Genomic DNA, 27,806 nt, shown 5'->3' on the forward strand with positions numbered 1-27,806 from the left:
ATTTTGAGAATATTCAAGTCTCTCACTAGAAAAGGTAGTAAAAGCAACGAACGTCTAGCTGGGTGGCATTAAACATATATTTTTTACAATTGTTACAAAGTAGCTGATGTCTGCTACGTGCTCCTATGTACATATTTTCTGACAGAAATTTTAATAAATATACCGTGGTTAAAGCCTCTTTAATCTAGGCCGAAAAATGCAACTGGTTTGCCAGCTACAGTTCTCTGTCTTCTGACAAAAGCTGAGAACGATGAAACGCAATTTCCAATGAAATAGTCCGCTTTTGACATTATTGCTATATCAATAATGGGGTCATCTTTCTCGTCATCTTCTCCACGGACATGAATATTTACCTAGGAGAAAATGTATCAATGTGATAGCAGTTGCATAGCTTGTATATTCCTTTACAAAGAAATTATCACAGTGATATCATTTTGAAATAAACGTTTTGATCAGGCTGTATATACAACGTAAATTGCCATGGTTACTCAGGCCTCAGTTTGCAGGAATAGAGCCAGCACCAGCACGACTCTTAGTGAGGTCATCAAATCAAATTTTGATCATAAAACGGTATCATTTTCCAATACTATCGACTGAACAACCCTTACGAGAAATTTACTAGTTGGTGAATGTATAGGAGATGTAGGGAATGTGACACACAAATGCTGGTTAATCGTGACAAATTAATTGCAAGCTCGATATGAAAGGCGCCTGTGGGTCGAAGAGGCTTTAAATAGGCATCAGAGTGGCATTTTGTGTTCTTAACTTCAGGAACCTCGCAACCACCTGGCTACCCAGCCCTCTAGCCAACCCAATCATTTAAACCAGCTGTTTTAAAAACAGTGTCGCGCGAAAAGAAAGATTGTTACGATGAATGTTTTTGTGCTTCGCACCACAGGACCTGCTACACTTGAAAGCAATTTCCCTTAGCCATTTGCCAATGTTCTTTTATGCATGGTCTTGAAACGTGCAACCTTAGGAATGCTTTGCTGTAGAACTAAAACCTCCAGCTCCAAACATTGATACCTCTCAATCATCTTCCCATGAATCTTTCATTATTCTGTATGGATAAATTTTTTTTTAGTAACAATACCAACCTTCATTCTCCTAAGTGCTTTTTGGAAATCTTTAATCATTGAGTTGTTATCTGTTCCGATAAACAATCTTATTGAATCGGCTGAAATCTTCTTTAGGTATTCTTTTGTCTTGCGGATAATTTCTTTTTTTGACGGAGCACACATTTCGTGTGTCAACTCGCGTTCTCCATTGTATCCAGTACATTGCTCTGAGCAAAATAGTTTATTTATCTTGCCATTTTTAACTTCATCGCATACACTCCTCTGGTGAAAAGAACACAAGCAACTTAAGAGGATTTGATTAAAAGTTTTTCAAGAGATCACTTCAAACATAGTGTTTTAGGATAAATATCACTTTGATTGGCTATTCTGTCATATTTAGTCCAACAATAAAGTAGATGATATAATTCACAATTTTTCAATTATAACAGATTTTTCTGCAAATATCATTGCTTTTAATGCTTTGAATTGTTTAGTTTTAAACCAAAAATTCACTGTAATATAAAATGTCTTTAAGAATAAGAAAATTTGTAGGTGATGGAAACAGGCCTTTAAAAAGGTGTTTTTGAATTTACATTGTCCAGCAAGTTTTGTAACTGTATGCTTAGAGAATGTACAATGACAAGTAACATTCCTACATAATAGATATTTGCCATTTGACTTTGCCTTGGACAAGACATGTTACTTTTAAGGATAGGCTGCACAAGTGCATTTTATAGGATAAAAGAGTGGAAGCTAGTAACAAGGTTCCAGAATCTTCTTCCAAGATAAAATAGGCTAAAAGTATTCATAATGTTTGACCTATCAAAGGTAGCTAAAGATTGCTCATAGCAAATAAACCTAAAAAATATCCTGTTGACAGCTTATAAAAACCTGTTCTTTCTACCACATTACTTTGTACTAGCATGGTTTCAATCAATGACCCTGATTAAAATAAATTGGAATCAAAAAAGGGTCTTTTCCAATATAAATTTTTCTTTAGTTCAATTCAGGGTCAATCAAGCTCAATTAAACAACCTTTACTTGACCATTAGTAAATGCTGTTTGAATAAAGCCCTTGAGGGCACAAATTTAGTATTTCACTTTAACTCACCATGTCACCGCCATTTCTAAGATGAATAGCAACAAATGGATCCCCGTTCATCTCATCTTTGATAAATTCATCTGACTTTTGATCAATGTATTTTGAAAATTTAATGTATTTCTGAATATCATGATTTTCTTGTTTTGATGGATAATCCCCAGGGGCACCTTGGAATGCATACACAAGATATTTTGAAGGTGGAAATCTAAAAACCGAGAACTTTGAGTTTATAAAGATTCATCTTTATCCAGATTATATGATTATCTAACACTTCAAAATGGCATGAAAAGCAAAAACATGGTGCAATATCAGACAAACTTCTCGTCCAGCACTTCCCAAAGTATATAACAGCAGATAACAGCAAAACAATGATTTCAACGTGATTGTAAAGTATTGACAAACTTCTTAATAATAGCTGAAGCATTCAAATTTCATGTAGCAGCTGTTTGATTCAAACTTTTCAAAGAATGTTTACAATTTGGTCAGTCTCTGCAAATATGCACAAGCTCTTAGTACACTGCTAAGATCAAAGAATATTAATTATTTGTTGTCTTAAATAACCTATTCTTAGTGGAAGTCTCTCATACTGAAAGCTGTTAAATGTTTTTACCTTTTGTGCCATTGATCTGCAACATAGTCAAGGCTTGAACTCCATAAGATGCCAGGATGGTCAACATAACCATCAAAACTTACATGGAAGTGGTCCCAGAATGGCCCAAATGGATTGCCATCCTTCATAGCACATTTTTTGCCATCTCTGAAGGAATAGCAAAAACCTGAAAAATGGTGCTACATTTTGACATTTTTCAAAAATTAAAAGAATTAAAAAATTATGACTTCAAAACAACTTGTAGGAAAACAGCATGAAATTTATAAACTCTTAACATGGGGCTACAGCAAAGGGCAGACTAGGGAATCATAGCCCCTTCAATGTTAAGTAAGATATTTTGTTAATGATTGGCCTGTCTGGATTTCATTGCAATTTTCAGCAAGATCTCAGGAGTGCACAAGCTTTTACTGGGAGTGCAAGAGTGCATTTGTGTTAGGTGTGCACATTTGAGTGTGCATCAAATTTTTCAGTGATTCTTGAGTGTGTGCATATTTTGTCTGGCACTTTTCCTGTTTACATCAATTTTACATCTCAGGGAATTTTATGATTGAGAGACGAACTATGATTACCTACCACTACCATCAGTGGTTGTTATCCAAATTCGCAAAGGTTTAGCAAGTAAAGGGATAATTTAAAAAAAAGGCCAAAACTTGATATTCCTAAGAGTATCACGAGGATGATCCAAAGGACTACCAAGAGCGAGAGGGGGATAACGGGCCAAATTGCCTAAGGGCCTAGATGTCTAGGGAAGGTATATATAGTTAAATGATAGAATGGAAATTAAAGTAAAATGTGACAATGAAACAATTGAAACAAAGTAATATTGAAACAACTGCAAGAAAATGACCGCAAAGCATATTCTGAAGTGTATTTGAAACTAATCTAAAGACATGGTGGCAAAAATTTTCTGCTCCCTCCGCTTGCAAAGAGCTTTATTTTCAGTTTGGCCCCAGGCTCACTAAAACTTTTTGGTGGCCCTGATCTCAAGTGGATCACTCAATTTAGAATGACAATCTCAGTTGTGAACAAATTAAGAAAGTCATCTTGCTGTATTTGAAAAAAAACTTTTTAATTTGAGCCACATCCAAAAACATGCCCAACCATGCCCATCTTTTGGGTGTGCAAGAGTGCACCCGTTATTTTACAAAAATTCCTTCGTAGTGCCCCTGCCATGGTACCCAAGCTTAAACTTACTTGTTCTAACTACTAACTTGGTTTACTTTGAACCCCCCTGAAGAATTCAAAGGTAAAACTCTTGTCCATTGTGAATAGTAAACCATATATGTCCAGTCAATCTGTAATCAATGGATCATTATTTCCTTAAGAATGTTGTTTGGATTTTCAACTGTTGTCTCTCAGTATAAATTTTAGGACATTTAAAATTCAAATTCTTAAAGTTACCTACCATAGCGCTTTCCTTCTGGCCAAATTTTTGGAGCTTTTTCTTTCATGAATTTTTCCATTGTCATTACTCTATGAAACTCCTTTAGTGGTTTGATAGCAAACCATTTTGAAAACCTTACTCTCTCCTAAATACAAGAAAAATGTTTGATTCAAACAAGGAAGAAATATTTCACATATTGAAAAGTTTAAAACTTCTCCCGTAGCTAATAAATAAACGAAAAGAAATGTTAATCATGCAATAAATCAAGACCCTGTCAATACTCACAGAGCCTAGTGGGCTATTCCTTGGGTAAACAATAAAGGGTGGTAAGACAAGGGTCCGGTTTAGCCCCTTTGCGAACGCCAAAGATCCAAGTAGCTGTTCAGCTTGATTTCCAAATCTACCTGCGGAAAAGAACACTCAGGTTAAATTAATAGCTTTTTGAAAATCAACTACTTGAACCAAATTAAAAGAAACTACCAAAGAAACAAATTTTTGAAAAAGTCTATTATTAGCATATCATAAAACAAACCTACACTCCGGTCATACGAACCATCAAGTTATAAAAAATAGCATTCAGATACACACCCATACATGGACAGTACAAAACATATCCACGCGTGTCAATGCTCGAGGCACTTTCATTATGAGGAGTCAATATTGAAAATTGCTGCATTGGAATCTCATTATCTGGGCCAAAAGTATCATGACCTTCTCCGGTTTCATGTTTGCTTGGCTCTTGACAGAATACAAAATGAAATAACAGGCAAAGTATTAATCCATTTGCAATTTTAGGCCCCATTATCTGGAATTTGACTCGAGCAGTAAGCAGATCATTTGAACCACATCTATGGAGAGGTAATTCATTCTTTCAATGCACTGCTAATTATAATCCATCATTGAATGAAAAGAATAAAACCACCCTGGAGTCCCATAACAACCCGCAACACCGCACTCTCACGACTAAACACAACGTGTAGCTTGTCTGAACGTATTTACTTACTTCCTAGATTGACAGCTTGACAACGAGGTTTCAATTGGCGCGAAATTTGATTCCTGTAATGTTTGGAGTTTTAAGGCTAGTGTTTTGGAAACAATCTAGCTTCTAGTTCTATGTACCACTTATCACTTATGTGAACTTTCCGGTATAAAGCTTATTTATTTAGTTTAAACTATATAGAGCAAAAATGTCTACTTACCTATGTTTTGGTCTCGTTTTATATAGCTCTCTATTTTCCTCGATTCGTCATTGTTTTCTGTCACACTTTTGTAACACATACCAAACAAATTCTGTTTCCTAATTTCATTAAATTTGCTACAACAGTACCTTTTTTAAGAAATTTTAAGTAGGGGGCAATTTTTGAAAAATGACGAGATAAACAAGCAAAAACGGGAGATAAGGGGTATTTTCTAGGAAGCTTTTATGATCCCATACTTCAAAGAAATTCATTTCGTATTTCAAATGAAATGGAACAGCTTTGTGTTGACACTTGAAGTTAAAATATTATTCAAAACTGAAAATATATCTGATCAAAGTCCCAGAAAATCCATTAAAAAACTGAGAAATAAAAGTTCTATTTTTGTAAGTTTCTATAGTTGGCTTTGATTCATGACGATCTTTTGTCTGAAAAAATCTTGTTATGGCTGCCCATGTGTCAAACTTGGATGTTGAGACGCCATTCCATGCAATGAACAGTTTATTTGTTAATGTTGATTCTCTTAATTATGAATATATAATGTTGTATGCAGAAACACTTCTTTCAAAGGTCATACTGTCAGGTGATACGACGATAATGGCAGACAGCAAACTTTGAACAAGTCCAGTACTTCTTCTAAGCATGTATAAAATCCTCGTTGAAAAGTCTTGTTTGGCCTGAAATCGAAGACGTTATCTGAAAACTCTTTCACTTGATCCCATGATATGCCTGGATTATTCAGTTGAATCAGACACTCTAAGATGGAAGGTAGCCAAAAATTCACTATGCTAAGAATCTCTTTGCAACGGAACTGTTCGAAGATGAGTGGAATTGGGATGAATCATGCAAACCAAAAACACAATCAAATTTGTGGCACAAATTTGTACCTAAATGTAGACAAACACAATCCACAGCTAATTTTGCTGTCTGACCCCTTACATCTTCTGTGCCGTTGCTTTTACTAAAGTGAAATTAATGACCACAGTGATACAGGAATTAAACAGTAATTTTAAGGGCCTTATTCTTTAAAGATTTGAGTCCTATACTAAAGAGTGCCAATATTCATCTTCATTTAGTTTTGATCCCCTAATTTCCTTCAATTTTTTAGTTCTCGACTGTATAAAAGTCTCCCATGTAAACTTATGAAATCACTGCCATGTAAACACCTATGATATCGTATTGCAATCGTTTTCTATTACTTATGGCTCCTGCAGGTGTGCCTCACAATTCTACGTAGTGGTGGTGACAAACAAGGGACTATTTTCTGGGGTCAAAAATCTCTTGAGTGCGGGGGCAAAGTCGAGGGATGGTAGGGCAATTGCCCCCGCAGTAAGTATGTTAAAAACGGCCCTGTTCTACAGCTTTCTAAGATTGTTTGACTTGTTTGAGCTAAAGCTCCTTACATTTGTATTACTCTCCTTAGTCTTTCATCACAGTTGCAATCTGTAAGAATCTCGTTACAGTGGGTCCCATGTTAAAATCTGGTGTGAGACTTACCCATGCGAAAAGTACTGGAACCAACATCCCCCGCTAGAATTAAGAGTTAGGCCCGGGATATACGTCGTGCTTCTCAAGTGCAAGATCTATTTGCTGTATAAAGCACACGAAAAGCAGGAACTCTAACCCGATTATGCTCGACAGAATCGATGAAGCGCGGCAGAACGGCCTTGGTTCCACTGATGTTGTCGCCGTTGTCGTACTGGAACAAGAAGCCATGATCTGATTTGATGGAATTTACCAAGGACCGCAAAGCATATTACAGATTTAGGGGGCTAAAACGTTTTAGGGGGGCAGGGTAACTATGCTAAAAACCAAGAGATAGGAAATTCTTTGTATTGTTTTAAGTACATTTTAGAAATGACAGGGGGGCTAAGTGAAATGGAATAAGTTGTGAAACTTAGAAGTCGCAAGCTATTTTTTGCGTTGAAGAAAAAATAAAAATTTGCAGACAAAAGTTGCCACTCCTATACGAGGACATGATCAAGCTTTACAAGACGTTAGCACTGTTACAGGCTTGCAAAAACAATGTGATGTTTTGATTAGGCCTCCCTTATCTCAAACCGAAGCGAAGAAGAACTTTTTCGGAATTGATCTCGATATATCAACTGCAGACAACTCTTCTAGGAAGGATAGCGACTGCTATTTGGTTATTCAAAAGTTAGTTTTATTCCAGGTTTTCAGTCAGACTTTGTGCTAGCAATGTCTGACGCCTACCATGACCATTGAAATTGATGAAAATCAGTCTTTAGCATTTGCTGCTGCTGCGAAAGTAGTCTGTCGCAACCGCAACATTTCAACTTTTAAAAGCTATCTCTACAAAAGGCTAAATAATTCTTCGGCTGTCAGCTCGCCCTTTGAAATAAGTATCTCCGTAACAGTTGCGTTCAGAGGAATCGGCTGTAGCTATACAGCAATGAAAGGTGCTAAGAATTCAAAACTATTATGGTAAAGCTGTCAAGGAACACTCAGATGGTGTGCCACTCTTGAAGAATCTAATTTTTGCAATTCTTTTTCATTTAGCCTCTTTAGATACCAATCCGAAGCATACACATTGTCCCCCAGGTGCTACATCTTGGTGTTTCTGGCAGAGAGACCTTGCAAAAGGCAACATCCCTTGTAATCAATCACAAGGCTCATGCTACACTGTCACCAGATGTAGCAAAGAAACTGGTACCAATTTTTCAACGACTTTCGGATGATAATTTATTGAAAAGATGTAACGGGCTTCAACGCAAAACAGCAACGAATCTTTCAACAGTGTTGTTTGGAGGATTTGCCCATAAGTTATTTCTTTTTGAAGGCATATTCTGCAAACAGCTGTATCAATGGCTGCTCGCCATTTTTCAATGGGAGTAACATTTAAAACAGTTCTTTGCCAATGTTTAGGTATTGAGGCTGGAGTACACATAAGAAAAGCATTCACAAGAAAATCTGTCCAGGGTCTACTGCAAAAGAAGTTCAGCAGAAAAAGCTAGAAGGAGAACCGTATTCTGCGGGTGACTTTGTAGGTAAAATGGTAACCTTTATTGACTTTCATGTTTGAAGTTTCGTTTTTGCTGCTATAATGATAATTAATTGATTGAGTAAAACCAACAAAAAGCTTTAACACAAACTAAAATACCTCAACATTATAAAAATCATAGATAGTATTGAACTTTTGACAAAATACCACTAGTTTAGCATTGTTTTTTGCATCCAGTTTTTTAGAAGTCATTTTGTTGGAATCTGTTTTCTGTGTAACTTCCAGACTAGGTCACTGCCTCATTTTATGACAATTTCAGTATTTTCAAAATGAACTTTCAAAACATGGTCTATAAGAAGTGTCAATATGAGATTATGTGAACCAAAAGTTCTTCAGTAAAATGAGGCATTGTTTTACAGAAAGCGTAAAATTTCAATTTACGATGTACAACATCCAAAAACCAAAGCAAAATTTGAATTCCTACTTCAAAATTAAGTATGTTTGTAAATATATGATTCGATAGCTTGCAAAACAACAAAGTTCATATACCTGGGTGATAGAGTACCACAGAAATCCTTAAACCAAGAAAAAAATAAAAAAGAATTAACAAAAATCATTCAACCATGAAAAGAATAAATTAAAATCAATATAAATCATTCAGCCGTGAAACAAATCAAATGATATTACTCAACCATTAAAAGAAATCAAATATAAAATCAATAGAAATCATTCAACCATGAACAAATTCGAATAAAATTAATAAAAAGTATTCAACCGTGAAAAAATAAAAAGATTAAGAGAACTCATTAAGAGGTAAAAAAAGTCAAATAGAATCAATAAAAGACATTCAACCATGAAAAAAAAATAGAATTAACAAAAGTCATTGAACCATGAAAAGAAATAAAATAAACTTTATAATAATCAATCAACCGTGAAAAGAAATATAATAAATCTAATAAAAATTATTCAATCATGAAAAATTCAAATGAAATTTATAAGAATCAATCAACCGTGAAAAAGTATAAAATTAATGAAAATAATTTGACCATGAAAAGAAATTAATTAATACTAATAAAAATCATTCAACTATGATAAAAATCATTCAACCGTGAAAAAATCAAATAAAATTAATAGAAATCATTGAAACATGAAAAGAAATAAAATCAAATTAATAAAAATCAATCAACCGTAAAAAAGTAAAAATATTAATAGAACTCATTCAGCCGTGAATAAAGTCAAATAGAATTGATAAAAGTTAGTCAACCGTAAAACAATAGAAAGAAAACAGATATAAATTTATCAACTGTGGAAAAACCAAATAGATAATGAAAATTGTTGATTGCTAAAGAAATGTGAAAAATGAGTGGAAAATAGTCTAATCGTATAAAAGATGTAAAGAAATTAATAAAAACTAGCCTTTTGTAGTTAATATGTTCCCTTCATGACTCAAAACAACTTTGGACACTTTTTATTTCAAGTAGACGCTTCAAGTTCCTTATTTTATGATGCTGTTTTTATTGTTTAACCCTATCCAGACTAGGCTTTTTGAAACTTTCGGGAGACTAGGGGGGGGGGGCACAAAGTGTCTCTAGCTAGGACAATGAACTTTGTTTGGATGGTACTCTTATCCGTTCTCCACATTTTAGTATTTTTGTTCAATTTTTAAGTCACGTGGTTTTACGATGACGTCATCATAATGGTGGCCGGGTGAAGCAAAAATTTAGAAAATTTTAGAAAATTTTAAAATATTCATTAATTCCAAAGCATTGGGCTAAGATATTAAAATAAGCAAATTTGATGCATTTTCTAATAGAAACAAGAAGATTGACACAATTTTAATGCTACTTCTCAAAATTATTAACGTTCCAAACAAAAGAACTCAACATATTTTGTATTTGGCTATAGTTTTTTCTATATAACTAAATGATCGATACAACCAAATGTCATGTTTGAGTTCATTTTTAATGCCTTAGCAGACAAATTATTCTAATCTTGCAGTTTTATTAATGTAATACCTATAAATATGTCAACAAATGTGTGCGCATGCGCAGCAGAAAAATCATAGAAAAGGATGTTGAATTTGAATTTTCTGGTCAGAATCATGAAAAGAGCACAAATTAATGCCTAGATACTAATTTTCATCAATATATCTACTTTTGTTGCGAATCCGTGGCAGATTGAACTATTTTTTACTTGACTAGTTTTGAAAACGCCCCTACACAACCCCCTGATTAATAATAAAAAAATTATCTTTTTATATGAACATGTGTCGGATAGGTTAAAACTAAAAGTCAGGAAGTCTGAGGGGGATTGCTTTGAAACTCCTGAAGTTATGAAAGAAAAACCAACTAGGGGGGCACTTTGTGCCCCCCCCCCTAGTCTGGATAGGGTTAAAACCCTGCTCTCTCGAGGTATGGCTCTCCCTCAATTTGGGTCACCCACGGGGGCTCGCTACTTGTTTTAATGACAAACTGGAATTGTGCCTCCTAACAGGATTTAATTTTCGGCTGAAAATTCCAGGAAAGGGTTGTACCTTTTGTCTCTTCTTTCTTGCAAAGGTATAATGCCGATTGAAGATATCGTGATTTCAGGTATTATGTTTCAGGAATATATATTTCCAGGACAGTTGACATACTTTAAGAACTTTATTCCATGACAGGGTTGTAAAAAATTTTCTGGCAGGCACAACACCGTCATTCTTCTCTAAGATAAACTCTAAGACTAGGGGCTCTTCCCATGAATAGCTATAACTACTTGACTGCTTCAAGAGGAACCTCTCGGCGCATACGGGTTTCAGAAGAGCTATTTTCAGGAGAAAAGGAGCTTGAATAAAGAATGAAATAGGGCATCCTGCTGTTTCCGAAGGTATCATAATTATATCTTTTTTTAGTTGATTTCACATTTGGAACAGGTTTGATCTTGCCGTTAGGCCGTCATAAGCCGTCTTTGTTTAAACTAATTAAACTGCTTCATACAATAGTCTCCAAGTCAACATCAAACAAACTGAGTTACGCTGTTTACTCGTTATTTTAAAAAGAACCAAATGTTTTCTTGAGAAGTATTCACAAAAACCGATATGTTTGCATGAGATATTCTTAAGAATGGATCGCTGTGTCATCAGACAGATAGTGGGTAAACTTAAACCTTTAGTTTTATGCATAAATCATATGTTTATTCATCTGGGTTTCTGCTTTGAGGGTCTTCATGTGTGAGAAAGACCTTTTCTAACATCTGATCATCATTTCTTTCACTAATACCCTGTATATTGATCACTCTTCCAGTTTTGAGCAGATACAGTATACGATGAGCTAGGCAGTGAGTGACACTTAATCCCCACTAAACAATATTTTGGACGGGATCGCCAGATTTGCAATATTTTCAACTGATTGCAGCCTCTGCATTTTACGAAATTTGTGTCTTACAACAGAAATTTTGACTGATTTGCAGCTTTCTTCTTTTGGTTAACCCTGTCAAATATTTAAAGAAAACTCACAATTGAAATAAATTGTGTACTTGAATCTGAAAATTTATGTAATTTATACTTTGGCCACAATGCGAAAAGGCGCCGCTTTTTCAATAGAATAAGCGATCAAAAGAAAGTGTCGTAAGTATAATATACCACGACGAGGTTCAAATATATTGTTCCTGCTCGAAAAAGCACACTACAACAATCATGAAAAATCCACAGATTAAAATGTTTGCAGAAAAACCCAATCTTTTGCATGCTGTCGCATTAAGTCAATGTTTGAGTATAAGTTGCTTCAATGAAATCTTTCCAAACAAGGATTGGGATGTAGGCTGTGCTACAAATTTATAAAATAGCGAGTTACTTATAAAAAAGGGCCTCCACAAAATTTCAAGTTCCACATCCTGACCTTGGCACAAGAAAATATGCTAAAAGTGTACCCTTCCCTGAAAGAAAACATTAAAAAGTAGACCTTTTCCCATAAGAAACACTGCTAAACTTAGCATAGCTAACGTAATCACAACCCCTACGAAGGGGGGCCTGGGGGCCATGGTCCCCACACTATTTTGCAAAACAATAAAGCTTTTTAAAAATTATTTTGTTATGATTGTTAAAATCTCCCTCCCCCCCCAACTTCACGTGCCACACGGTAGCTTGAAGAGATATGCTTCAAAATACTCAATCCTATATTTTTTTGATGCGAGTTACTGTACCTTGTCCCAGAGTTTCAGCGGAGGAGGATACCCTGTTCCGCCTCTAGCACATCGAGTCTAGCACATGTAGAAGACCAAGGCAAATATTTGTCAAAATAAGTACAGTTTCATTCAGTTTCACTTTTATTCTCTCTATCGATGGACGAAAATATAATTTATTACAGGCAGCCTGTAGATGTCTTAAAACCTTTGTCAGGTGGTCTCGTCCTTTAAACAGTTCATCCAGTTCATCGTCTGGCTGCAAATTTCTTCGGTTTTTTGTTAATAAAACTGCTTCTTAAGCGAGATATGTGGCGGGTTTTGTGATGCATTGTCTTTGCTTTGTATGTCAAGCTTCTTATTTTTATGGAGATATGAATTTTAACAGTTATGATATCAATTTTTTTTTAAAATTTGCCAAATCACTTGTGGGGCAATTTTTTCCTCAGTAGTGTGGCAGGTCGAGGGCCTGATTGGGCATTTGACCCACCAGAATATACATTTAAATATGTATTGCTGACTACTGCTGTCATTCTACGTCACATTTTAGTTTGTATAAAATTGAAACCTTATTTTGTGTTTAACCACTTGTGAAAGCCTGGTGTTGAAAACATTGTTGCGTTTATCTGCAGGTTACTAGAAAACAAACTCTTGAGCTTGAAATGATTCCAAGACAAGCACATCTGTACGTACTACATTTATGAATAGAATTAAATTACTTTTTCTTTTACTTTCATGTATATATGACCAGATTTTTGCGGATATATTGGCTCCGAATACTTTTTAAAGGGGTTGCACAAATCCATTTTTTGAATTTCTACCATGCTCGTAGAGATTTTTTTCGACCGTCATTGTCTACAGAATGTGTCTTACTCTTTTTATCGCCACCAAATGTATGCCTATATATGCTTATATGTAATGATGCCACGACCCTCAAAACGTGGGGACTATCTCATTACTTGCCCAGACCTTAGATCACCCTATGCCAGTACCGGCGGGGCAGGCTTTGCTCAATGTTATTTTACTGCCTTAAAGATTAATGCCTTTCAGGGTATGTTGCGGATGCGGACAATTTCTTTACCGTTACAACACTTTTCCATGGAATTTTTGTTGTTCATTGTAAAAATAACACGGCACTTTATTGATTACCAGAAGGGAAAAATTTGTAAATTTTATTGTGTCTTCTTCGATCTTAGATGGTGTTTAGGTTTCAAAAAAATTCGAGGTCTTTCAGGTCTCCGGCAAAGTTTTTGCTAGCCGTTTTTGTGACTTTCAAGTTACATGGTTGCTACAACAACCGCCTCGGATTGGTGCGTGAAATGAGAAATCTCAAAAGTGTTGTTCATTTAATCCGCCGATTTAAATGTTTGCACATGTGAAGTACAAAATCACCAAAAGCACAAAATCCCTTTCATCGATGATAAACGACACAAAAGAATGATTAGCTTTCAGCAGACATGTTTCTCCACGCTGGAAGACACCTGAACCGCGGCCTTAAACTTTTGATAAACCATGGCGAAAAGACTCCAGAATCACTTGAAAGACTTGTTGCAGAGATGCACGATGACAAAGAATTATGTTGCTACCAATTACTCAATCATCCTGGATCAGAAGATATATTATGGGGAATTATCAGACTACTTGCTAGCAAAGACTCAAGGTAAACAAGCTACATCTTTTTGATAGAATGATTTCTTTAAAAATATTATCGAGGAAGTTCGTTGACCCCTGAACGTTGGTAGGGACCCCGCTACACTGTCTTCATTGATAATGGTTGCAAATTTTTTCGACTAATAATTTATTTTTACAAGAACGAATCGCTCTGTCTTGAATTTTATTTGTTATGCATGTCTTTTCCTCTGGGAGCTGTTTGCTAGCAATTAAAGTAATTATCACTTTCAATTTCTTTGAAACAAAGAAAACGGCTACCCTGAACGTTATTGATTATTTCAAACCAGTGCTTAGCTTAGCCATACAAAAGGCTAACCATTTGAAAACTTCAAAACCCTGTATGGTCCTCAGCTAATCTTCATGACAACGGTTATAGGGAAGTTGAAGCAAAAAACCTTCTCCAAGGCTATTATAGAGAATGCAAAATTCCAAGCATACAAGGACATGATGATCTACTAGTAATTTCTAAGACAAGAAAGGAGTCTTAACAATACACTATACGTTGCAAATGTTTCTTTCCTTTCCTGCTCAAGCCTATTAGGATAGACATGAATGCCCTTTATATACCCCCTTCAGGCTTAGGTAAGAAATTTAGTTTTTCCTAGCCACCTGCCAGGGATTTAAAAGCACCACAGAAAAAGGCAAGGGTTATATGGGTTATATTACTCATGGAAGTATGTAACCCAATGAAAAAATGCCTGGTTGGATAAAAACTTTTCTTGATACCTTTTTGTTCTAAAAGATCTTGTATTCAGTTTGGAAAGTTATAAACACCTCGGAACTTCCTATTTATAAGTAAACAAGAGTGATATCACAGCTGAATTTCCCCTGGAAAAAGTTTTCTTATTATTTAGAAATTCAAGAGTGATATCATGTTTTTTCCAACCAGCACAAAAGACAACTATGCATCCTTTATACATTTATTCAATGCTCTGTACAAGTTAGTTGCTAAGAATTTTTTTCTGACTGTGACTTGAGTGTTAATTCAGAGATGAGAATAAATAGCTTACTGTGCATTGAATTGATAGTTGCATTCTTTTTCTGCAGTGTTGCAGGTCATGCAGCATATGTTATTGGTAGCCTCTGTGATATGGAGGTAGGAAGGAGAAGAATTCTAGAAATCATAGTCACCTACAAGGATGAAGGATTTGATGTGCTGTCAAACCTGACCAAAATTTTGTACTGCAGAGATAATGAAAGTGTCATGAATGCATCAGGAACAATAGGAACATTGGTAAACCAATCTTGAATATTAACCAAATATCAGCATATTTAACTAATGAATAATATTTGAAATACTATTGCACTAGTTTGTTGTTTTCTCTGCTGCCCTTCCCTTGATTCCATGATTAATATCATTTTATGTCTCATTCCCAGTTCCTTTACCTAACTGTCTCCATATATATTATGTGAATTTCCCATTATTTGTGAGAACTACTGTTAAAGAATTGTTTTCCCTTTTAGGCTAAGTTTTGTATCAACATTAGTTATCGACATAGTTCTTATTTTGCTAAACTCAGTTATTTCTCCATGTATTACTCTAATATCTAGATCTCAGTTATGAACAAGGATTTTGGCTTGTAACAGGAATTCAGGCACATATGCTGTTATCTACTATCTCAGATCTCTCAATAAGTCTGACAGAAAGCGAAAATCATTTGTCTGTGGTCAGCATGGCTTATGGAGTTGACATTTCCTTCCATGACCCTTAATCCCATTGCAGTCTAATTTTGAAAGCTGATATTTAGTCCAGCTAAGCAGATCAATAAGAGATTATAGTCTTGACTTCATAGGAATTATTTCATTTTGAAATTAAAGCAAAATGAATTCATTAAAATTTAAATTGCTAGCAAGAGAAAAATTTTCCAACCAAAGAAATTTATAAGCTAATAAGATAATCTACACATGTCTGTAGATTTTTTCTGGCCATAACTGGAATGAATTGAGACTTTTGTATTTTAAAGACATACGTAAATATGGTCAAACCATCAATCTAGCATCATCATCCTTTACTGCAAAATTCTTTTACCAGTCCATTGTACTAACTGTCATGAAGCCCCCTCCCCCATGCTGAATTTTTTTTTAAAACATTACATACTTAATTTTTAATTTGTGATTCTTTTAAATTAGATTTATTTGTATTGGATTGTTCTTTGCTTGTCCCTCATTTTTTACTTCTGATCAATTTAATTGATACCGTCAAACTCCACAGTTTTCTAAATATATATATCATAGAGCTCCACAGTTTTCTAAATATATATTTATAGACTAGATGGGTTTCATACACTTTCATGTAACAATATAACTTTGGATCTATGATAGAAATGTACAAAGAAAGAGCTAATTGTATTGATAACCTTTGGAGCATAGCTGCTATTCAAGTGAAAACACTTGATGATAGTCTATGCTTGAAGCATCATGAATAGAAGCTCTTTTTGTACAATTTTATCCGACATCTATGACTGTAATGTTCTGATAAAATATATGAAAACTGGTAGGGAATTCGTATTTAACCTCTTGTTTTGAATTCTAAAACCTAAGATCTTTACTACCAAAAAGGAATGATATCTTTTGCGATTATTTCAAAATTTTATAGATGTTAATATTATAAATGTTGATATTAATTCAATCCAAATCCTCTTTTACAGTTTTGTTTCACTTTAGCAAAGGTAATTTTACATTTGTAGGCTGAAACAATTGAGGGAAGATCATGGATGCTGAGAAAAGGGACACTTGATGAAACTTTGACAAGAATTTCGGTACTACTGGCAAATGATGACATTTGGACTGCTAGCAATGCAGCTCTCATTATAGCCAGGTATATTTTGTAATTAATGTTTTGTTTGTTGGTTTTTGTTTCAAGTAAACCCACATTTTTTAATCAACGTTTTCTCCAGTTTGTCTCATAGTTCTGCTTCTACTTTGTAATCGTTATCTTGACGTTTTAAATCACCATGTTTTACAATGAAATACCACATGGGGTTTGTATTTCTTTAGAAGTGTGGAAGGTAAAAAAGATTTGAATTCTTTTTAATAACATACTACAATAATCAAATTATTTTATCGTACATAAGCAATTCTCGTTGATGTGAAGCAAGCCTAAGATTATGTACCTTTTATTGTGACAAGGAATAGTGAAAAGGGCCAGGAGGTGAAACCCTATACCCGCTGACATCTCTCTTTCAAAAATTTTGCGCTATTCCCCAAAAGTTTTATACACAAAAATTAACTGAATGCATTTTAGTTTACGTTTTTACGTTACACAGTTATATTTCATAAAAATTTTTTTTGACCCGTACTTGAATAAACGAAAGAAGAAATTGATTATTGGGTAAAAAATTTATCTTATCGAATGTATAGATAGAAAAATAACAATGAGATCTTGTATAAAAAAATTGAAATTCTAAGTAGTCTTATTATACGTATTTTTTACAAAAAGAAACGTATCTTTAGAGCCGTTGCGTTCTTATTCTCAAACGGTATTCCGCTGGAAAAGCCTTTGTTTCGTTATATGTAAATAATAGCTGAAAATAGAAATATGTTTTTGTAAGCTTTTGGCTTTCTGCTACCAAATTAGCCCCTTTTAATGAAATTTCATCGTTTTGAGTTACGTGTTTTCTCAAAGGTTAACCATTGAAGAAGAGGGCTGTGCACGAATTTTGAATAGACGAGATACAAGAAAATTGTTGGTACAACTTGTAAACTGCCTTGGAACCGACGAAGCAGGTAACATTTTTAGCTACATTTTTTTCTTGTAAAATACATTCAGCCTCAATAGTTCATATGTTGTTATTCCAAATGATGCATCGGTAACGCCAAGATTTTTTCCGGCAATCCAACCCCTGTAACCATGGGCTCCGACAAAGGTTGAAAAGTGGGGGGGGGACAAGGGAAAATTTAACAACCACAACAAAAGATTTTGAAAAAAACTGAAGAAATTGTTTTGCAAAAAAGTGGGGGCCCTAGTAACCCCTCAATAAACTCTCAGAAGAGACAGGTTGTGCTCTTATGTGTGAATGGAGAAAAGGCCACTGTAGCAGGCTGCTCGAAGGGCTCCAAGGAGTTCTTGCGGCGAAAAGTCGATAAAAATGTAGCAAATATGAAACACCGCAATACGCCGAGAATAAACAACAATAAATACACGTAAATTAGTAAAGGCTAATATTTTGCCCCTGCATACGGGGCTTCATCAGAGCAAAAGTTAACGGGCTAAAAACTTACATATTAGAAAAAAAGGCGATGATGGTGTCGGATTGGCTGATGTGGAATTGTGTGAATGCAGCGCAGTGGTAGAGGAGGGAAGGGTGGCGAATGAGAGAGGGTGGGTTGTGTTGGTGGAATGAAAACGTAATGGAGATGAAGTACTATAATATGTGCTCTTATGCTTCTTTTTTGCAGAGTGCAATTCGTACATTATGCAATCTTTCTGGGTATATCGGGTATATCTTACATTATGCAATCTTCCTGGGTATATTTTGGTATTCAAGCGGTATAATTAAGATTTTAAAGACTGTAGAAGGGAAGCTGTATTTCAGAAGGGAGGTGTGGATATGCTTCTATGTTATATTAAGTGACGTACGACCAATTTGATCAATGTCGATTCCATGTTTGGCTCTACAGTTTTCTTTAAGCAGAGCCTTTGCTGGCTCGTTGGTGCATAGCCTTTTTCATTAAGATTTATCATTAAGAAAGCTTTCTATTGAGGTTCTATTACTTCAAGGTTTGTGTGTCGAGAAGTTGCTTCAGAGAGCGATTGCTCTGAGTTCAATAACATCCCATCTTTCGCTCAGGAAATGTGTGACATTCTTTTCTTTGCTGTGAGGCATGTTTCTGGGTGTCTATTCTTGCTTTAATAGAGATGCCTTTCCTATGACTTTTTTATCTATTCAAGTTGAGTTGAGTGGAGTGTTCAATCTCTTTACCTATTTTCTGCTTAAGCTTTTTCTTTTCAAACAATAATCCCGTTCAAGTTTTTTTTGGTTTTTATAATTTATACTTACCAGAGCAGTTGCTTTTGGTGTCACATTGCGTATTTGGGACTGTTATTGATGTGCTGTAGTTTCATTTTATTAGGTTAACTACATAAGACTTCCTTTTCAAGTCAAAACTAATGATTCCAACATTACAGGAGGAAGTGATAACACCTTTCCATCTGTCTCCGCAGAATTTGACTGCTTACTAATTATATAAATTCGTCAAAGATAAATTATTGTGCTCATCTAATCCTCGCCTTAATCTTCATTCCGTGAGTATAAGGTGCTGATCACAGTTTCTTAATCGTCTTATTGTGCGAGTCATGGCTATAGTTGATTCTTATCAACAGTATTTTACAAGATCTGTTCATTTTAATGTTGAAAATTAAAATCTATTAGATGTACAACGGCGGCTTTTCTAAAAATACCGTAGGGAGCAATGGTGTTGAATTTGCCGAGTATTGGAGATTAGGACACCCACGTTTTTATCGAGCTTCTTTGTAATCTGTTTTAGTTCTGGTCTTTACGCAAAATTTCCAAATTTAGACATGTTTCCTTTGATTTTATCACGTGTATAGTCATCATCAGAACCTTTAAGACGATACAGTTTGGTCTTCTAAATCCATCAGTGAAGAGGACAGGAAGGCTATTTTCGTATCTGGCTAGAAATAAATTCTTTGACAACGCTTCTGTATATCTGAAACACCTTGAGGAATGGGCATCATATGAATTCGTAGGCCATTAAACCAATTCATGTCATCTTTGTGGAATGTACCTTCCACCAAAAGCTTGAGAACAGGCTAATGGGAGAATTGTAGCTTCCAGTGTTCTCAAGAGACGTGGTCAACGAAAATTTGAACATTTTTATGCTCATCTGTCAAATGTCCCACGATATCATTGAATATCATTGTTGTGTTTGTTTTTCGTCCCTATCGCATTTTCTGTCATTTGACCGACATATTTTTTATAGAAAGATTTCAACTAGGGTAAAAGTTTTGAAGAGTGTATTGTTGCCATAGATCTCAAATACATTTTGGGCAATAACCCTCGTTATTTTCAATCAAATTCATTTTTAAACTATTAGAACCAAATCTGAAAGTTTTAACGATGGATTTCTTTAAAACTGTGTATTCCTGGTGAATTTAAGGCTAGGAATATTCAGGGAGAAGTTGGAACAGCCTTATTCCTAGCAAGATTTGAGAGGCTTCTTCTAAAAGGATGGTTTGCTGCAAAACAACAACATTTACGGAGAGCAAAATGATTTAGACATCCAAGTCAAAGGTTTTTTCAGTTCTTACTTGTTGGGGAGACGAGCAAGAGAAATTTTTTAATAAGTGAGGCAACCCTCCGTCATGGAGTCAAAGAGCATGCGCACGGAAATAAATTATTATTACGCATGCTCTCTGACTCCAGGACGGAGGGCTGCCTCGCTCATTTGAAGATTTTCACTCGCTCGTCTCCCCAACAATTACATGTTTCTAAGAAAACACGAGTCAGTTAGAACCTTTTAATCGAGCTATTTCAAGTTTATTTCGCGATTGTTGCTCTAGCTTGTTGTATCAAAGGTGGTCTGGGTAACTTGATTTGACTTTACGAAGCCTACGCGGCATTGCAGGTGTCACAAAAAAGAAAATTTATTCTTTATTACAGACAGCGCAGTTCGTAATGAGTGAATTGACTATGATGTGAAAGGCCACAGTGACTTTTTTATAAGATTCAATGTTTCCAGCAACACACGATTAAGGTCTAATAAACAATTTGTTCGTTAGCGAATCAGCAGTCTCGGTAATTAAATTTTTTTTATTAAAATTCATCTTAGACGAAGGAATCGTTGGGCTAAACATAACACGGCTCTGATTTGCAAGGAAAAGTGTAATTAATTACTGTAGAAAGTCCATTGTTTACTTAGCATTGTTATGGCAACGATTATAGAATATTATAAAGTGTTGTTTCGATGGAGTTTGTTTTTTATCTGAAGCTGAACGATGAAATAGCTCTTATTTGCAGATACCGAATAACCTCCAAAGAAACGTCAAATTTCAGTAATTACCAAACCGCGATCGGAAAGATGTCGGTATGCTGGAAGATGAAATTTTATTTTTTATTTAACGAGGACTGGGAAAGATTATTGCAAGGAACACTTTTGGCAGTTGTAGCCGTTACAATGACCTTTCTAAATTTAATACTTTTGGTTGCGTTTTTAAAGACCAAACAGACCAATGTGACCACTGCAAATCTGATAATAACCTGCATTTTGATATCTGATTTGCTAAGCGGAACATTCGCTTTGCCCTTGGCATCTTATGCAACGATAAATGAGAGTACAAAGGGCTGCCTACCTCAAGCCATAGGTTTTGTTTTCAGCGCAGGCCTAGGGACAGTCTCAGCGTCACTTACAATGATTTTAGCCATGGATCGTTATACCCACATGAACCCAAATCAAGAGCAACCATCGCGATTCAAGAAGCTTTTCAAACAGCCGTATATAAGCGTGGTCATTACTCTCACTTGGATTTTTTCTCTCATTAATCCAGCAGCTAATCTACTGGTCAGCAACAGCTCTGTTATGCATGGAATATATACGCTGGGTATGGCTGTTTTTGCCTCTGTGACGGTCACTGTTGTCTCGTTTCTGTACATACGAGGATACTACCGAATACACAAGTTTGTTGCAAATAGCCCAGTCTACCAAGCTGAAGACGGCACTGTTACCAGGCCACGTTATCTCTGCCGTCTCTATAGGACCGTCTTTGTTCTCCTTATCGTCATAATCGTATCATTTATTCCTTTTTTAGTTGGAAATATTACTATTTCCATTTACATATTCTTTGAGATCAACAACGGAAAAGATGTTGTATTGACTTTGTTACGAAGCACACTGATGTTTCTATTCCTAAACCGTATTTTGACCCCGGTAACTGTGCTTTGGCAAAACAAGGACGCCCGACAATGGATATGTAGGCAAACCTGGACAGTGCCAAGCTGGCATAGACAGTCCAATAATAATGTGGTAGCAAGATCCACCAACTCTATCGAAATGGAAAAGGTCTAAGAGAAGAAATGGAGTGGAGATGTTGCATTGTTGCCTAAAGAAAAAGATTTGGTTGACATCAAATTACATGAATTACGTGTTATGTTCGGACACTACAATATTTTGCGTGTGCAAATGTCTTCCCTCAAATGCCACCTTTCTTACTTGCCCATTTTCATCTACTACCAGTTTCCTCTCTGTTACTTTTTGTCAGCTAGTTCGGCTCCTAATTATGTTTTTGACAATCATCTTGTGAGATGGAAGGGGCTGGATGTCTCCCGTACTTCACCTGTAGAGGGGTCAATGTTTGAACTGAAGGTGTAAAGGTGAAATGCTCCGAAGAATGAAACTTTAAAGAATAACGATTTCTGCGAGGGACCAGGCTTTCCTTTCCGCACCCATCTTGTAAACATTCCAAGACTAAACTTTCATCAAAACGGCCAACGTAGAAACAAACGACGCCTCTTCAAGAGCTCTATTAGAATATTCCACATTTTTTTGCAAGCACTGCTTGTCCCAAATTTGCCTTACATCTTATGCAGTGATAGGTTTTGCCACAAGATCTTTCGCAAGCCTTTTGGGCTATTCAGTTAGCTTCATTTCATCTGCTTAGTCTTACGTTTCTTAACTCTTTGAATTTCTTACCACGCACATTTATATGTACAATGGCTAAAAGGAAAATGATAGAAAAGCATAACCTAGCATTAAATGTTACCTTTGATAGAATAAAGAGTACACAACATGATACAATACTAACGAGGGGCTATCCAGAGGACAAAAGAACGGAATTCTAAGTGGTGCTGTGTCATGAGCACAGAGCATTCGAGACACGAATGGGACGCTACGTAATAGGCGAAGCAGCTACTTATTCGAAATAAAGCGAAGCGTAACTGATGAAGATACTAATGCTTACGTTGGAACTTGTATATCAGTAATGCAAAGGTAATGAATGTCAGATTAAGGGTGATCAGGATGGAAAATAATCAATTAGAATTGATTGAAGTTTATACAAAATAGAGAAAACTTATTGCAGAAGAAATAGTACCAAAATACAGTTATGTCAACTATAAAGAGCAGAGGCGCAGAGTTGATACTTGTGGAAGAACAACAAGAATTTTGTAACTGTACTTACCCTAATTCAGCTAATAAAAGACGGTTTAGTGCTGACATAAAGAGAACTTCTGATATGGCCAAATAAATAATGTTTTTTATTGAGACTGAGGAATCTAATGTAAACGAAACCGTCTAATGGTTCGTTGCTTATTTGTTGTGAACAAGCAATTTTCTTCTGCCAATCTGGCAATTGAATGAAACTTTTTGTAAGCTGCCTCTTTACATCATTAGCAATGTAGACATAGATTGTTCAATTAAAACCATAATTAAGATTCAACTGCTGGTTCACAGCTTGCCTAAAGTGACGAGACTAGTAACGCGGACCATGAAGTAATTTCTGCTTCTACAAATTCACAAACATATATCAAATTGGAAGAACATACATGCGTTTTACGTTTACTGCTCTGACTTCAGCATATATATTTCCACCCTGCTGAAGCTGGAATATACAGCGTTCTCTACTGGTGGACTGTTGTGCTGAGTCCTATTTCAGATAAACCATTGCTTATGCATTAGTGCTTAAAGGTCCAGGAGCTGTCGAATGACAAGTTCTTGAAGCTGGCTTGGAGTTTTCGGTCGTAAGCTTTTAGCATCGCATAGGTAACCTACATAAAACAGAATACTTTGTGTGCTTTATTTAACAAGATGCAATTTTGTAACTACATAGTGACGCCTTTCAGCTTTAATGACGAATGGAGCAGAGATTTGACTGGATTTGCCATCATGGTTCTCTCGATCGTCACGTTGTCTTTGAATGGCCTGCTCTTTGTCGCCTTCTTGAAAACAAAACAAAGTACATTGAACACATCAAACTTTTTGATAACATTGATTCTAGTGTCAGACTTTCTAAATGGACTCCTGATGATGCCTGCACTTGCTATAGCAGTTTTAATCGAGCAGATGAGATGCGTTATGGCTGTCAGCACCTTTGTTTTTGGTGGAATTTTTGGAACTTTTTCTGTGTGCCTTACAGTGATTTTAACTCTCGATCGCTACAGTCACATGAATCCAAACATAGAGCGGCCGTCACGACTTGCTCGCTTTTTTCAGCGTCCACGCCTTTACGTGTTAATTGCAGTAGTAACCGTTGTCTCCTTACTGAAACCTGCAATCTATATTCTTACTGCCAGCATGGTTATAGCAAGGGGAATTTTCATGCTTCTCCTCTCTATGTTTTTTGTGATTATTCTCATTTCGATGACATTTGCCTATGTTCGCGGATATCTCCGAATTCGAAATTTTGTGGATAACAGTCCTGTGTATCAAAACGAGACTGGAATTACTGTTAGGCCCCAGTATATACATCGCTTGTACAAAACTGTTTTAGCCTTCGTTGCTGCAGTTTTGGTATCCTACCTGCCAATATCATTCGGGTCTGCGATGAAAGCTGTCTGCGATTTGTTTGACCTAAGAGAAGGGCAAGGCATTCTAACGGCCTTCCATCAATATTCATTCCCACTATTGTTGTCGTATCCCGTTACAAGCCCGATTATCATCCTTTGGCAGAATAACGAAGCTCGTTCTTGGCTCAAGAGTTGTATTTTTGGTTGTTCTTTCAGTTTGGTTGAAAAGGTAGATGGTTCCAAGACAACTAAAAGGGGAATGGAAAACAGAACGTCACAAGATACTAGTATATAACGAGTTATATGAGTTTGCAAATTTCTTTTCACTTTGAAGGGGGAATGGCTGGGGAATGGTTACGATTACCTCATTCGCTGAAAAGCTTATGGTATCTTTCAGTCAAAGAGAAGACAAAGAATTTCAGTTAATGTCTAGCTGATATTTATCTACATGTTCTTCAGGAGTTTCGTGCCCTTTCAAGTTACCGTTTGTTGTTGCTTTCGGTAGGCGATTGAAAATCTGTTTGCTTCTCAATCATTCTCGAACTTCATAATATTGCAAAGAACATTGCTAATTTAATATGAAGTTTTAGTGTTTTTGCCTAATGGAACATTTATGCTTATATATTCAGGTCGCTAGTGCGATACCTTATACCCATTAACCAACCGTCTGCGTATTTAAAGGTTAGTGATAGGTGGATGAAAGATTTTAAACTTTCTGGTGAGAGATTCTCTAGAATACATTGTTCAAAACGCAGTTCCAACGCAAATTTTTAGAAATAATTAACATCATAGTAAAATATATAAGACTTTATTTAGCTATCGGTTGTGTTTGGATAAAAGTCTTAGGCTGCTGATGTTGGGAAGCAAAGAGAAATGAGCGGGGAAATAATATATGCATTGTTAGTATCGAGAAAGAGCACTTTGTTATTGCCATCTGTTTGAATATCAATTTGACAGATCAAATTCAAGGCAGGTTGAGACGATAGAGTTGAAATGGTACTTGCATACACTTATGTCAATTTTCAACAGCAGCGGCGCAGCGCTGATCCTTGTCGAATTCAAATGATTAGCATAATCCTAAACTGATTAAACCGCATAAGACTGATTTTAAGGCTGCTTACTAAGTGGTAATAAATGGACAACATCTGCTTTTGCCAGCAGATTGTTTGCTTTTGATTTAAATTAATGAACTTGTTTTGAGCGAGAGCGTCTTATCGTTCGTTGCTTATTTGTTCTAGACAAGCAATGTTCTTCTGCCGATATGGTAATTAAATTAAACTTTTGTAAATTGCCCGTTCTTATTATTAGTTATGTAGACTTGGATTGTTCAATTAAAACCATAATTAAGGTTCAACTGTTGGTTCACAGCTTGCCAAAAGTGACGAGATTAATGACGGGGACCATGAAGTGTATTGTGTTTCGAACAAATTCATAGACACATATCAGATTGGAAGAACCTGCATGCATTTTGCCTGTACTCTGGTAATTTTAGCATATATATCTTCACCCTGCTGAAGGTGGAATATACAGCGTTCTCTAGTGGTATACTGTTGTGTTGAAACCTATATTAGACAAACAGTTGCTTATACGTTAGTGCTTGAAGGTCCAGGAGCTGTCGACTGACATGTTCTTGAAGCTGGCTTGAAGTTTTCGGTCGTAAACTTTTCAACAATCAGCACTGTATAGGTAACCTACATAAATCAGAATACTTTGTATGCTTTATTTAACAAGATGCAATTTTGTAACTTCATATTGTCGACTTTCAATTTCAAAGATTAATGGCGCAGAGATTTGACTGGATTTGCTTTCATGGTTCTCTCGATCGTCACGTTGTCTTTGAATGGCTTGCTCTTTGTCGCCTTCTTGAAAACAAAACAAAGTACCTTGAACACATCAAACTTTTTGATAACATTGATTCTAGTGTCAGACTTTCTAAATGGACTCCTTATGATGCCAGCATTTGCCATTGCAACTTTAATAGAACGGATAAGATGCGGTATGATAGTGGGCGCCTTTGTTTTTGGTGGAATTTTTGGAACTTTTTCTGTGTGCCTAACAGTGATTTTAACTCTCGATCGCTACAGTCACATGAATCCAAACATAGAGCGGCCGTCACGACTTGCTCGCTTTTTTCAGCGTCCACGCCTTTACGTGTTAATTGCAGTAGTAACCGTTGTCTCCTTACTGAAACCTGCAATCTACATTCTGACTGCCAGCATGGTTATAGCAAGGGGAATTTTCATGCTTCTCCTCTCTTTGTTTTTCGTGATTATTCTCATTTCGATGACATTTGCCTATGTTCGCGGATATCTCCGAATTCGAAAATTTGTGGATAACAGTCCTGTGTATCAAAACGAGACTGGAACGACTGTTAGGCCCCAGTATATACATCGCTTGTACAAAACTGTTTTAGCCTTCGTTGCTATAGCATTTGTTTCCTACATGTCATTGTCAATTGCAACTGCGTTGAAAGCTGTCTACGACTTGCTTAACCTAAGAGCAAAGCATCGCGTTGTCACATCATATATTCACAATTCATTTCCACTATTGTTGTCGTATCCTCTCACAAGCCCAATAATCATTCTTTGGCAAAACGAGGAAGCTCGTGCCTGGGTGAAGGGTCGCTTCTTCCGTTGTGCTTGCCATGGGACTGAGAACGCCGACGGTGCACAGGCAGTTGGAGGGCGAATAGAAAACAGAACCTCACAAGATACTGACATCTAACGAGCTATGTGAATTTCGACTGGGTCAAGGGCAGACAATTTTTCATGTTCTTTTCGTTAGTTTTGATAATCTTATGAAGCTGCTGGTTTTTATTGCCAAGAACGAAATTACCATAGACTCGTGAGATTACTTTGCAGCATTACAAGGATGAATCCAAATGGAACAAATGACCATGACCATCTCATGGCCATTGCACAAAGAACATACAACAACAATTGCAACAAATATTTGATTTCAAAAGCCTGTTGAGAAATACTGGATAGCATAAATCTTGCCTATCTTGGGATAATGTATTATGATACTTGATGGTTTGATAGTATGAAAAGAATACACTCTTTCCAGGTCTGTACATATGTGAACTAGGGTTGACTCCAAACGGCCACAAATCGATTTTTTGTTCTACTAAATTTTGTAATATGTTCGCTTGTGCCACAAATCGATAACAATATATAAGCCCACCCGCTTTCCAACTTTTAGTTCG

The 27,806-nt window shown here is 36.0% G+C and overlaps 2 protein-coding genes across 2 annotated transcripts in view; one reads left to right on the forward strand and one right to left on the reverse strand.

Moving 5' to 3' along the window:
- LOC135693878 (uncharacterized) overlaps positions 1-27,806 on the forward strand; it is a 64,763-nt gene that overhangs the window by 10,597 nt on the left and 26,360 nt on the right. Inside the window, exons 3-7 of the mRNA XM_089111526.1 lie at positions 13,103-13,155; positions 13,667-14,130; positions 15,189-15,375; positions 16,829-16,959; positions 17,767-17,867. Coding sequence (XP_088967652.1) covers positions 13,928-14,130; positions 15,189-15,375; positions 16,829-16,959; positions 17,767-17,867 — 622 coding nt within the window. The 5' untranslated portion in view covers positions 13,103-13,155; positions 13,667-13,927. The remainder of the gene's footprint in view (positions 1-13,102; positions 13,156-13,666; positions 14,131-15,188; positions 15,376-16,828; positions 16,960-17,766; positions 17,868-27,806) is intronic.
- LOC135693883 (GDP-fucose protein O-fucosyltransferase 1) lies at positions 54-5,422 on the reverse strand. Its single transcript, XM_065212467.2, has 7 exons — positions 4,743-5,422; positions 4,440-4,558; positions 4,176-4,299; positions 2,771-2,936; positions 2,170-2,365; positions 1,098-1,340; positions 54-353 (listed from the first exon to the last, which is right to left on the reverse strand). Exons 1-7 carry the CDS (start codon positions 4,954-4,956, stop codon positions 180-182), a joined length of 1,236 nt encoding a protein of 411 aa, XP_065068539.2. The 5' UTR covers positions 4,957-5,422; the 3' UTR covers positions 54-179.

This window comes from Rhopilema esculentum, chromosome 11 (assembly GCF_057945365.1).
Source record: "Rhopilema esculentum isolate cy_ngs chromosome 11, ASM5794536v1, whole genome shotgun sequence".
Classification (NCBI taxonomy): domain Eukaryota; kingdom Metazoa; phylum Cnidaria; class Scyphozoa; order Rhizostomeae; family Rhizostomatidae; genus Rhopilema; species Rhopilema esculentum.